Source organism: Sapajus apella, unplaced genomic scaffold (genome assembly GCF_009761245.1).
Source record: "Sapajus apella isolate SASKATOON/1434 unplaced genomic scaffold, GSC_monkey_1.0 scaffold55, whole genome shotgun sequence".
In the NCBI taxonomy this organism is placed as follows: domain Eukaryota; kingdom Metazoa; phylum Chordata; class Mammalia; order Primates; family Cebidae; genus Sapajus; species Sapajus apella.
The window spans coordinates 14,349,861-14,362,519 of NW_022436995.1; the positions used below are offsets into that span (position 1 = coordinate 14,349,861).

General features: G+C 54.2%; 1 protein-coding gene across 5 annotated transcripts in view; it reads left to right on the plus strand.

Annotated features, from left to right (window-relative positions):
- CD276 (CD276 molecule) overlaps positions 1-12,659 on the plus strand; it is a 32,695-nt gene that overhangs the window by 15,083 nt on the left and 4,953 nt on the right. For 4 of the 5 annotated variants that reach the window (XM_032244779.1, XM_032244776.1, XM_032244777.1 and 1 more), the window contains exons 2-7: positions 1,032-1,164; positions 5,267-5,605; positions 5,789-6,103; positions 6,668-7,006; positions 7,190-7,486; positions 11,370-11,504. In XM_032244779.1, the coding sequence (XP_032100670.1) occupies positions 1,086-1,164; positions 5,267-5,605; positions 5,789-6,103; positions 6,668-7,006; positions 7,190-7,486; positions 11,370-11,504 (1,504 nt within the window). In that variant the 5' untranslated portion in view covers positions 1,032-1,085. Of the gene's footprint in view, positions 1-1,031; positions 1,165-5,266; positions 5,606-5,788; positions 6,104-6,667; positions 7,007-7,189; positions 7,487-9,323; positions 9,427-11,369; positions 11,505-12,659 lie in introns of all 5 variants that reach the window. The other variant, XR_004258658.1, reaches the window with a different exon arrangement.

Here is a 12,659-nt window from a genome sequence, read left to right on the forward strand (position 1 = left end):
TTTTTTTTTTTTTTTTTTTTTTTTTTTTTTTTTTTTTTGAGATGGAGTCTTGCTCTGTCACCCAGTCTGGAGTGCAGTGGCACAATCTTGGCTCACTGCAACCTCTGCCTCCCAGGTTCAAGCGATTCTCCTGCCTTCAGCCTCCCAAGTAGCTTGGATTACAGGTGCCTGCCACCACACCCAGCTAATTTTTTGTATTTTTAGTAGAGATGGGGTTTTACCACGTTGTTTGGACTGGTCTGAAACTCCTGGCTTCAAGTGATCCACCCACCTCGGCCTCCCAAAGTGCTGGGATTACAGGCATGAGCCACTACACCTGGCCTGAAATAGCCTCTTAACTGGCCTCTCCCTTGCCCTGTTACAATCCAGTCTGTGCCCAGGAGCTAGAGTGAGTTTTAAGCATTGTTACCCAGATTATGTGTGATTAAAATGATCCCCAATGATTCCCATTACTCATAGAAAAACCTAAATTCCTCACTGGTCTCTCAAACCCTGTGTGACCTGGCTGAAACATGCCCTCCCATCAGATGGGGTGTGGGGGTGCTGTCAGATTAATCTTCATGAAGCTTAGCTCTGACCATGTATTTCCCTTATTCAGGAAGCTTCAGTGGCCCTCAGCTGTCTTTAGGATACAGTTCACACCTGTCAGCCCACCTCTAAGTCTGGCCCCCTTGGGAGCTCCTACCAGCTACTGTCTGCCAAATTGATCTGCACACATCTTAGCCCCAGAGCAAGCCAACCTTGCCTTCACTTGCCAACCTGCCTCCTCTTCTTTATATTTGGATACTAACGTCTTAGCTGATAGGGTAGATCCCAGCTGCCCCCTGCCTTCTTCCCTGTCAGGCCTCCCCAGGGACTCCCTGCCAAGCGTCTGTCACCAACATCCCTCAGCAGGGAGCCCTGAGGGGTATGGGAACGAAGCCTCCCAGTGGTCAATTGCAGCCTTCCTCACTCTGGTCCAGGAGAGATGAGGTGAGAGAGGGCCTGGGGAAACCTTTGGAGACAAAGGCCTCGCATCCCCTTCCTCCCAGGCAGGGGCAGCCTTCCACCACGGGGAGCCCAGCTGTCAGCTGCCTCACGGGAAGATGCTGCGTCAGCGGGGCCGCCCTGGCCTGGATGTGCACGTGGGTGCAGCTCTGGGAGCACTGTGGTTCTGCCTCACAGGTGAGGGGAGCATCGTGGGGACTGGCGGGGAGGGACAGTGATTGTGGCAGTTGGGGAGGGGGTGGCCGTGCCTGTCAGGGTCCTGCCAAGCCAGCTCTGGCCAGCAGGGCCATACCTCACTTCCACCTCTGGGATCCAGTAGGTAACTCACTTGACCATTCTTAGCCTCCATTTCCTTGTCTGTAAAATGGGAACATGAGCGATAAACGTGATCGTGCTATTTCTTGAACACATTGTGTGTCTCCCCCCGCCCTCCACCCGCCCCAGGACCTTTGCACACACTTTTTTCTCTGCCTTTGCCTGGAACTTTCTGCCCCTAGACATCTGCATGACTGGATCCCCTGTTTTGTTGAGGTCTTTGCTCAATGTCACCTTCTCGCAAGGCTCTCCTGGCTACCTTGTATAACATAGCACACCGCCGCTCCTTCCTCCCTATTCCGGGCGTTCCCTGGGCTGCTATTCCTAGATGCACCCCCACCTGACGTTTGCTTGCTTCTTCCCTGTTCAAAGAGTAGGGTCCATCCCAGGGCCAGGGCGGCTGCTGCACGGTAGGTACCCAGTAACTGCGTAGAATAAACGATGTGAATCTCCCCACACAGTGCTTGGCACACAGGAAGCACTCAATAGTAATAGCTACTTTAATAACAATATCCTTCTCATATTACAAATTCTTATCAGTATCTGCTCCGAGATGCTGCCACCACGGGGGATGACAAAGCTGAGTGTCTGGCGCCATCTTATGGCCATAAAGGAGTGATGCCTGTCTCTACCCATGGCTGTTCTGATTTCTTTAGAGCGAGAAAAGATTTTGTATGGGTGACTTACCAGGTTTCATTCCCCCAAATGCCCCCTACAAGGGGCACCCTGGTCCGACTGATGTGGCCTGGGGCACCAGGGGTTGTAGCAAGAGAGCCAAAGCTAGCTTAAGAACTTTAGAGACCTCTATGTACTGCAAAGACTATGATGCTGTGTATGATTCACAATAAAAATAATAGGCCAGGCACAGTGGCTCACGCCTGTAATCCCAGCACTTTGGGAGGCCAAGGTGGGCGGATCACCTGAGGTCGGGAGTTCGAGACCAGCCTGGCCAACTTGGTGAAACCCCATCTTTACTAAAAATACAAAAATTAACCAGGCGTGGTGGCATGCCCTGTAATCCCAGCTACTCAGAAGGCTGAGGCAGGAGAATCGCTTGAACCTGGGAGGCAGAGGTTGCAGTGAGCTGAGACTGTGCCATTGCACTCCAGCCTGGGCAACAAGAGTGAAACTCTGTCTCAATAATAATAATAACAACCATAAAATCAGTGTTATTTTTCTAAATGCAGGAAACCTTTAATGAGTGCTGTATTCAGTTAGCGTTGTTTCAGGGCTGATCTTCACACATTTGAGTGTGCCTGCTTTGCCAGTGCTTGAAGCACACAGTCTGACCATTACCTGAGAATGGTAGTGCCCGGGCGGGGGCTTGCTTCCCCAAAAGAAAGGCTATCAGGACCCCTGCCTAGCTATCCAGGGCTCTAGAAGAAGAACTAGGATGAAGACAGAGGTGACTGGGTGGGGAGGCTGCAGGGTAACTCCACAGGATGGAGGGCAGGATGGGAGCAGGGGACTCTGCCCCAGGGGCTTTTTGCTGGAGGCTCCAGCTCTGGCTCTGGACATGACCTGTCTCTGTCTCTGGGAGCAGAGTTGACTCTGGACAGCTGGGATGCCTGTTCCTGCTTTCCCCTCCCTCCCTCCCCCCCCCCCCCCCTCCTCCTCCTCCTCCTCTTCTTCACCCTCCTCCTCTTCTTCACCCTCCTCCTCTTCTTCTTCCTCCTCTTTCTCCTCCTTCTCCTCCTCCTCTTCCTCCTCCTCCTCCTCTTCCTCCTACTCCTCCTGCTCCTCCTCTTCCTCCTCCTCCTCCTCCTCTTCTTCTTCCTCCTCTTCCTCCTCCTCCTCCTCTTCCTGCTCCTCCTCCTTCTTCTCCTTTTCCTCCTTCTCCTCTTCCTCCTCCTCCTGCTCCTCTTCCTCTTCCTCCTCTTCCTCCTCCTCCTCCTCTTCCTCCTCCTCCTCCTCTTCCTCCTCCTCCTTCTCCTCCTCCTTTTCCTCCTCCTCCTTTTCCTCCTCCTCCTTCTCCTCCTTCTCCTTCTCCTCCCCTTCTCCTCCTTCTCCTCGTCCTTCTCATCCTCCTCCTTCTCCTTCTCCTCTTTCTTCTCCTTCTCCTCCTCCTTCTCCTCCTTCTCCTCCTCCTCCTCCTCTTTCTCCTCCTCCTCTTCCTTCTCCTCCTTCCCCTTCTTCTCCTCCTCCTCCTTCTCCTCCTTCTTCTCCTCCTCCTTCTCCTCCTCCTTCTCCTTCTTCTGCTTCTTCTTCTGCTGCTGCTGCTTATGCTTCTTCTTTTTCTTCCTCTCCCTCTCCTTCTTCTTTCTCCTTCCTCCTTTCTTCTTCATATGGAGTCTTGCTTGTTGATATGGAGTCTTGCTTTCTTCATATGGAGTCTTGCTCCGTTGCCCAGGCTGGAGTGCAACGACATGATCTCGGCTCACTGCAACCTCCACCTTCTGTGTTCAAGCAGTTCTCCTGCCTCAGCCTCCTGAGTAGCTGGGATTACAGGTGCACGCCACCATTCATGCCTAATTTTCTTGTATTTTTTAGTAGAGATGGGGTTTCACTATATTGGCCAGTCTGCTCTTAAACTCCTGACCTCAGGTGATCCACCTGCCTCAGCCTCCCGCTCCGAGCCTTTTCCCCTCACTTCTAACTCATCAGCAAGTCCTGTTGATTCTCCCTCCTAAATAAACCTTGAATCTGTCCCTTTCTCCTTCCCTACTGTCACCCTTTGAAGCCACACCACCATCACTTCTTACAGGGAGGGCTGAAATAGCCCCCTAACTGGCCTACCCCTTGCCTGCTACAGTCCAGTCTCCAAAGAGGAGCTAGAGTGAGTGTTAAGCATTGCTACTCAGATAATGTCTGATTAAAACATTCTCCAATGATTGATTCCCATTACTCATAGAAATACTTAGGTTCCTCACTGGTTTCTCAAAGTCATCTTCAATCTGGGTGGGATGTGCCCTCCCATCCATGTCTGCCACACTGGACACTCCCTGATGTTTTCAAAAGGAAGGCCAGTGAAAATACTCAGGGCCTTCCACCTGCTGGGGCTCTCTCTGTATGTCAGCCCTTCTTCATTCCCTGTAAATTTCAGCTTAATCTCTTTAAAGAGCACGTGCCTCACCACCATATTTAAAGTTACAGGTATTCTTTCTTATATAAAAACTAATCGTGTTTCTTTAGGAAAAGGGACGAAAAAAGAAAAAGCACTTGTGATTCTCTCTCCTCCAGAGAAAACCACTATTGACATTTTTGATGGATACCTTTTCAACTCCCCAATTTATAAAATAACTTACACTCATGGAAATGCACATGGCGCAGGCAGGTGTAAAGTACCTGCCAGATTTTTGAAAAGCTGCTGCTTTACTGACTAACCTGCTGGCTTCTTTTCTTCACATACCTTAGTCACATGCTAATGAGAAACTGTTTGCTCATTTGTCCCTCTCTCCCATTAAAATGTAAGTTCTAGGCCGGGTGCGCTGGCTCACACCTGTAATCCCAGCACTTTGGGAGGCTGAGGTGGGTGGATCAGGAGGTCAGGAGATTGAGACCATTCTGGCCAACATGGTGAAACCCTGTCTGTACTAAAAATACAAAAAAAAGTTAGTGGGGCGTGGTGGCATGTTCCTGTAATCCCAGCTACTTGGGAGGCTGAGGCAGGAGAGAATTGCTGGAACCAAGGAGTCAGAGGTTGCAGTGAGGTTGCACCACTGTGCCCCAGCCTGGTGACAGGGCAAGACTCCTTCTCAAAAAAAAAAAAGTAAGTTCTGTAGGGATGTGACCTTAGTACTGCTCTCTGTTGCATTTCTGACTCTTACGCTTGGCACCTGTAGGTACTCACTATATTCTTGACTGAATGAGGACCTAAGACAATAAATTACTTTGCGTCTCAGGCCTAAGAGGAGGGATGGACAGGTCTGGGGTTAGTGTGGGCAGGGAGGGGGACTACGGAGGCCCAGAGAGTTCCCACCCCTCCTCAGTCCCCCTTATATCTCCCCCACTGCCCCTGCCCCAGGAGCCCTGGAGGTCCATGTCCCTGAAGACCCGGTGGTGGCCCTGGTGGGCACCGATGCCACCCTGCGCTGCTCCTTCTCCCCTGAGCCTGGCTTCAGCCTGGCACAGCTCAAGCTCATCTGGCAGCTGACAGACACCAAACAGCTGGTGCACAGCTTCGCCGAGGGCCGGGACCAGGGCAGCGCCTATGCCAACCGCACAGCGCTCTTCCCGGACCTGCTGGTGCAGGGCAACGCATCCCTGAGGCTGCAGCGCGTGCGCGTGGCAGACGAGGGCAGCTTCACCTGCTTCGTGAGCATCCGGGACTTCGGCAGCGCTGCGGTCAGCCTGCAGGTGGCTGGTGAGTGCCAGGAGGGAGACGCCTTCCCCTTGGTTCACCCTCCATTCCCCCTGCAGCCCACCCCCTTCCACACCACTGCCCCCAGAGCCCCAGCCCCAGTGCTGACTCCTGTTCTCGGCCTCATGCATTCTTTTCTTCCTCTGCCATTGCCCTGCTTTTGACCCCACCCTCTGCCACATCCAGCTCCCTACTCAAAGCCCAGCATGACCCTGGAGCCCAACAAGGACCTGCGGCCCGGGGACATGGTGACCATCACGTGCTCCAGCTACCGGGGCTACCCTGAGGCCAAGGTGTTCTGGCAGGACGGGCAGGGTGCGCCCCTGACCAGCAACGTGACCACGTCGCAGATGGCCAACGAGCAGGGCTTGTTCGATGTGCACAGCGTCCTGCGGGTGGTGCTGGGTGCAAATGGCACCTACAGCTGCCTGGTGCGCAACCCCGTGCTGCAGCAGGACGCGCACGGCTCCGTGACCATCACACCCCAGAGAAGCCCCACAGGTTTCTTTGCTTAAATGTCCCCTGGGGGGTGGGGGGTTCTGCTTCTATCAGCAGGGGTTGGGAGCTCCGAATCTGGCCCCACCGTCAATCTCCCAGAACAGCAAGTTGCCTTCTAATGACAGGGAGAAAGATCACAGGGAAGTGGGGGTGTCTATTGGATGGGTTGGGGGCTGAGCCATCACAGGCCTTCTTGGCTCTCCTGACTTGAAGCCTCTGGGAAGATTGGAGCCACATCTGGGTCAGCAGCCAGATGACAGAGGAAAGAAGTCCTGGTGGCAGTGCGGGATTCACTAGGGCTGGAGCCTGTGAGAGTTACCTGCCCCAGGCCTGGCCCCTGGGATTGAGCTGGTCCAGCCAAGGTCAACCTGCCGTGATTGTTCTCAGAGGACTCGGGAGACTCCATGTCTGGGAGTCCCCAGGCTCAATCTGCTTTTGCGTCTACAAGAAAATAGGAAGATGGAACAGGGTCTGGGGGTTGATGGGGGAAGATGTCGGGGGGACTCGGGTGGTAGCCTGGAGAGTCCCACCTCTCCTCACCATCTGCCCCTCTGCCCCCACACCCAGGAGCCGTAGAGGTCCAGGTCCCTGAAGACCCGGTGGTGGCCCTGGTGGGCACCGATGCCACCCTGTGCTGCTCCTTCTCCCCTGAGCCTGGCTTCAGCCTGGCACAGCTCAACCTCATCTGGCAGCTGACAGACACCAAACAGCTGGTGCACAGCTTCGCCGAGGGCCGGGATCAGGGCAGTGCCTATGCCAACCGCACAGCGCTCTTCCCGGACCTGCTGGTGCAGGGCAACGCATCCCTGAGGCTGCAGCGCGTGCGCGTGGCAGACGAGGGCAGCTTCACCTGCTTCGTGAGCATCCGGGACTTCGGCAGCGCTGCGGTCAGCCTGCAGGTGGCTGGTGAGTGCCAGGAGGGAGATGCCTTCCCCTTGGTTCACCCTCCATTCCCCCTGCAGCCCACCCCCTTCCACACCACTGCCCCCAGAGCCCCAGCCCCAGTGCTGACTCCTGTTCTCGGCCTCATGCATCCTCTTCCTCCTCTGCCATTGCCCTACTTTTGACCCCGCCCTCTGTCACCTCCAGCTCCCTACTCGAAGCCCAGCATGACCCTGGAGCCCAACAAGGACCTGCGGCCCGGGGACACAGTGACCATCACATGCTCCAGCTACCGGGGCTACCCTGAGGCTGAGGTGTTCTGGCAGGACGGGCAGGGTGCACCCCTGACCAGCAACGTGACCACGTCGCAGATGGCCAACGAGCAGGGCTTGTTCGATGTGCACAGCGTCCTGCGGGTGGTGCTGGGTGCAAATGGCACCTACAGCTGCCTGGTGCGCAACCCTGTGCTGCAGCAGGACACGCACGGCTCCGTGACCATCACAGGTAGGGACAGATGGACAGCTGGGGAAGGAGTGAGTAACTGCCTCTTTACTGGACCCTAAGCTAGAATTTTCATAGGTTTGGGTGGCCAGAAGACTTTTTCAAAATCCCTTTTATAGACTTCAGGGGCTCACACTCTTCCTACAAGTCCTTAAGGGACTCGAGCTGATAAGAACCATTTATAATGTTTGCCTTCCTAAGAGTACTTTTCGTGGCACTTAGCCTCTTATGCAGAGGACTTTGTACCTGCCTGGAATTTGGAGGCATGGGCAGGAATTCTGGGGCAGCCACAAGGCATGACCCAGGGGACTTGGTGTGGGTGTGCTCTCCAACAGGAACTCCTCTGGGTAGTGGGAAGGTATTCTGGGTCAGTGGGCACCATCGGATTCTGAAGCCTTGAGTGACAGCTGCACCTCCCCAGTGAGTCCCTGACACCTGAGTCAACGTCAGCTTTTCTTCCTGCAGACTTGAGCTCCACCCAGGCAGCAGTTGGATGGGCCGGGGCTGTCTCTGCTGCCCCCATGTGGTCAAACACCAGATAGAGGCCATCCCTTTAGCGATTCTTAGTTTCCAGGTACGAGCCTGGTGGGCACCCGTTGTCCCTGTGGGTCTGAAGAGGGTTGAGGCCAAGAGCCGCCGTCTCCGTCTGTGTTTGGCCCCGCGAGGCCTCCAGTCAGTCTTTTCCTGGGCCGATGTGCTCGGTCTGGCTCTTCAGTATCTCTCCCTGGGCCAACTGAGCTTTCCCAGGGACCTCGTCCTGGAGCACAGTGAGGTCAGGACAGCAGGTTTTGTCTGTCTGGTTGTCCTCTCATCTTCCGACGACTTCCACCTGACCCCCAGCCCATCCAAGTTCGATCTCGCACCCAGTTTCCAGGTCTGCCCACACCCCGGGACTCGCTGACTTATTCCTATCCTTTCCCTCTTGCGTCCCATGCAGTCCCCACTTCTGACAAGCTCAGAGCCAGGGCCCGTTGCATCGTCTGCTTGGAGCTCAGGCTCACTCCTCCTCCTCTCTTACGTGTTTCCTTCTGCCAAGGTTGTGCTCCCTCTGCCCATCCCTTCCCCAAGACGGAAAACACTTCCTTCCTGGAGAACCCATGGGTCTGTGCTCTCTGGGAGAGTGTAGCTGCCCTGAGCTCTTGAATGTTCTGAGCCACGTCCTTGACCTTTTAGAGAATGGCATATGGTCCGTGAAAATACTATTCACAGGAGAAAATAAGCAGAATCTTGGCAGAGGATAGGAAGCTTTCAGAGCAGGGAGGGCGATAGTGAGGACACCTCCAGGGGCAAGTGGCAGCTGAAAAGGCCTTGAAAGATAAGGGGACTTTGTGGTCATTTGCACCCTGGGCTGAGCTGGATATTTGCAGTGCTGTGCAGAAAGGACTTATGCGTACAAATGTGATTGCAAAGAGAATGTTTATCTCACCTAAGAGAAAATTCTCTATTTTAAACATGAGTAACTAGCATTTAAAGTGCTTTTTTAAAAAAAATTTAGGGCTGGGCATGGTAGCTTATGCCTGTAATACCACGCTTTGGGAGGCCAAGGCAGGCGGATCACTTGAGGTCAGGAGTTTGAGACGAGCCTGGTCAGTATGGCGAAACCCCGCCTCTACTAAAAAATATAAAAATTAGCCGAACGTGGTGGCACGCACATGTAGTCCCAGCTACTCAGGAGGCTGAGGCAGGAGAATCGCTTAAACCGGGGAGGTGGAGGTTGCAGTAAGCTGAGATTGTGCCATTGTGCTCTAGCCTGGGTGACAGAGCAAGACACTGTCTCAAAAACTAACTAACTAAAATAAAATAAATGAAAATGATTTCATTGAGACCATTGTTGCCTCAGGTGAAGAAACTGAGGTCCACACAGAAGGGGTATCTTTCCCAAGGTCACAGACTGGCATGGTGGTTCTGAATCTTTGGGAGTCAGACCCTTCTTTGAAAATCAGGTAAATGATCGATGCAGCAGATTGCATATATAACTTTGGAGGGTTTACGGCCTCCCTAAACTCCCCCGTGGATCTGTAGACCTGGGCTTCAGCACCCCGCAGTGAGGAGATGAGCCACGATCAGAATCCAACTTTGGCCTCTCAGCCTAATTTCCTCTCCTCCCCACCAGCCAGCCTCCTGTTTGTGTTACAGCAGGTCTGGCCTACTTTGGAGCCCTTGGCCTGTATTTTGCTTCAGGCAGCTTTGTGTCATGTAAAACATTCTGGGATTCAGACTTTCCGTCCTCTAGCTGGTCTCCCCCATACCTGATGAAGTTAGTGAAGCTGAGTGTGCTATGTAGAGCCTCTCGGAGGAGGATTTATGGAGCAAGCCCAGGAGACGTGGCCTGAGGCCTAGCTCTGTCCTTTCTTGGGTGACTAGGGCAAATCTAATATGTGTTCCAGGGACAACACCAGCTAAGAGGGAACATAGAAAGAGACCCTCCCCTTGAGTATTTCTGTGGCTCTGCCGCCTACTCTGCTACCAGAGCCCCATGATGGGATTTCCGGGTTGTTGCTTTTCTCTTTTTAATGTGTGCTCTGTGCACGGGCCCTCCTGGCCCCCACATCAGCTGCTGCCCTCCTTTTCTGCATACCTCTCTTCATCACTGGGGTGATGGATCCCTCTGCTTCCAATGGCCGGAGCAGCAGTGTTGCCAACGGTGCCTATTGAGGGTGACGTCTGCAGATCCCTGTGCCAGGTGCTTCTGTGCTGGGGCCTCTGCTGCTGACGGGTTCATGGCACCGCACGCTGCGCTGACAGAGCCTCCTGCAGAAGCTGCTGCGGCCCTGGGCACACACTGTCTCCAGAGAGGAAAGGAAAGCAGCACTGTCTTTGGTTAAGACTTTTCCTCTCTAGACCTCTGCCCAGGACCCAGCTGAGTACAGGGGCTGGGCTGGAAGATGCTGTGCAAGGTGGAGCCACACAGGCCGTGCTCAGAACAGCTGCTGGCCCTGCCCAGGTTTGCACTCCTCAGCTTCATCCCTCTTAACAGGAGATCTCTAACAGGAGGGGCCTCAGTGTTTCATGTAAATATTCCCCTTCAAGGCCCCTGCACACCTACCTGACTCCATCGAAAACTCTGAGCCCTGGCTCCAGCCCACTCAGTGACCTCATCTGTCTGTAGGGCTCAGCAAATGTTTTCTGTAAACGGCCAGGGAGTAAATGTTTTTAGGCTTTGCGGACCACACACCACCCCTGTTGCTGCTGCTTCTCCTTCTGTTCCTCCTCCGCCTTCCCCCATCTTTTTTTGGTAACCCTTTACAAATGTAAAAACCATCACTAGTTTGTGGACTCTGCAAAAGCAGGCCGCAAGCCGGCTTTGGACCGTGAGCTGTGGTTTGCTGCCTCCCGATTCATAGGATGGGAGATGTCACCAGGTGGGGCTGGAGCAGTCGGAGAGGGCCTCTGGAGGAGGTGAATACTGAGCTGGGGGAGAGTGTGAGAAATTGATAGCAATCGTACAGAGGTTGCAAGGAGCCCGTTGCTTCTGGAGAGAATGGTTAAGACATCAGTTTGGCTGGAGCTGAGGCTCCTACAGGAGAATTAGAAAGAAAGTTCGGGCGGGGGGAACAGCAGCCAGGTTATAGAGGTCCTTGAATCACTCTGAGAAGCTGGAAGCATTATTCTAAAGTCACTAGGGAGCCATAGAAGGTTCTTGAGCATCATTCAACCACAGACTCTTCAACTCTTCCCAGTTGAGGCATGCCTACATCAGCCAGGATTGTGTCAGGGCTTGGACAGTGTATGGGGAAGGGGCTATGGGAACTTAAGTGAGCTTTATTCACAGTGTTAGGGCCCAATGAGGTTGGGAGCCCCTCTTCACACTTGGAGCCGGATGGTGCTGTCCTCCGGGACATGGGGCCAGACACGACAGTCTCACTGTTCCTACTTTTCCTCCCAGGGCAGCCCATGACATTCCCCCCGGAGGCCCTGTGGGTGACTGTGGGGCTCGCTGTCTGTCTCGTTGCACTGCTGGTGGCCCTGGCTTTTGTGTGCTGGAGAAAGATCAAACAGAGCTGTGAGGAGGAGAATGCAGGTGAGTGTGTGTGTGTGTGTGTGTGTGTGTGTGTGGGTGTGTGGGTGTGTGTGTGCGCGCACTTATGTGTCTTGGGGTATGTTGCTGTGTCTTTGCTGTCAGTAGTTACTTTCCAGTGACAGAATGAGTGTGAGTGTGCACATGGGGCTGGATTTGTCTGTGTATGACCTTGAGTCTATGTCTTATGTGTGTGTGAACAAGCATGAGCCTGCCTGTCCATGTGCAAATACCACAGGATGAGTGTGGATGAGTGTGACCAGAAGGTGGTGGAGGGGTAAGGCCGAGTGCTACAAGGGGATGAGTGTGTCTGTGCAAACAAGTGTGCCTGTGAGAGTATAACTCACGAGCGTGTGTGAGAGAGCAGGATGGAGCATGGAAGCTGAGCAGCACAAATATGGGCATACCAGGGGCGTGCATGGCACTGGGGAGGAACGTGCCTGCCTCAGAGCGAGAGCGTCTGAAACAGCGGCTCTTTGTGGGGCTGAGGGTCAGTCTGAGCTGGCATTGCTGACTGGTAACTGGGTGAGAGGACATAGGTGGGTGGTGAGTTGACCCTGGTGGGTAAACAGATGCATGAGAGTAGATGGGTAGTCAGAGGCTGGGGATGACTGGGGGTCAGGAAGAGAGGGAAGAAGAGAGTGGTCAGCTGGAGAGAGGTGAGTACTTGTGAGGTAGACAGGTGGAAGGATAGTGGGTGGATAGCTGGCTGGTTACATCTGTTGGAGGTTGATGGTTGGCAGGGCTACTGAGCGAGGGGATGGGTGAGGTGATGGGTAGGTGGGCTGGTGGAGTGTATGGTCTCTGGCTGGGTAAGTAGTGGGCTCCAGGCTGGGTGGATGGTCTCTGGATGGGTGACTGGTGGGAACTCCAGGCTGGGTGGATGGTCTCTGGATGGGTAAGTAGTGGGCTCCAGGCTGGGTGGATGGTCTCTGGATGGGTGTGGTGGGCTCCGGCTGGGTGGATGGTCTCTTGCTGGGTGAGTGGTGGGAGCTCCAGGCTGGGTGGATGGTCTCTGGATCGGGGAGTGGTGGGCTCCAGGCTGGGTGGATGGTCTCTGGCTGGGTGAGTGGTGGGAGCTCCAGGCTGGGTGAATGGTCTCTGGATGGGTGTGGTGGGCTCCAGGCTGGGTGGATGGTCTCTGGATGGGGGAGTGGT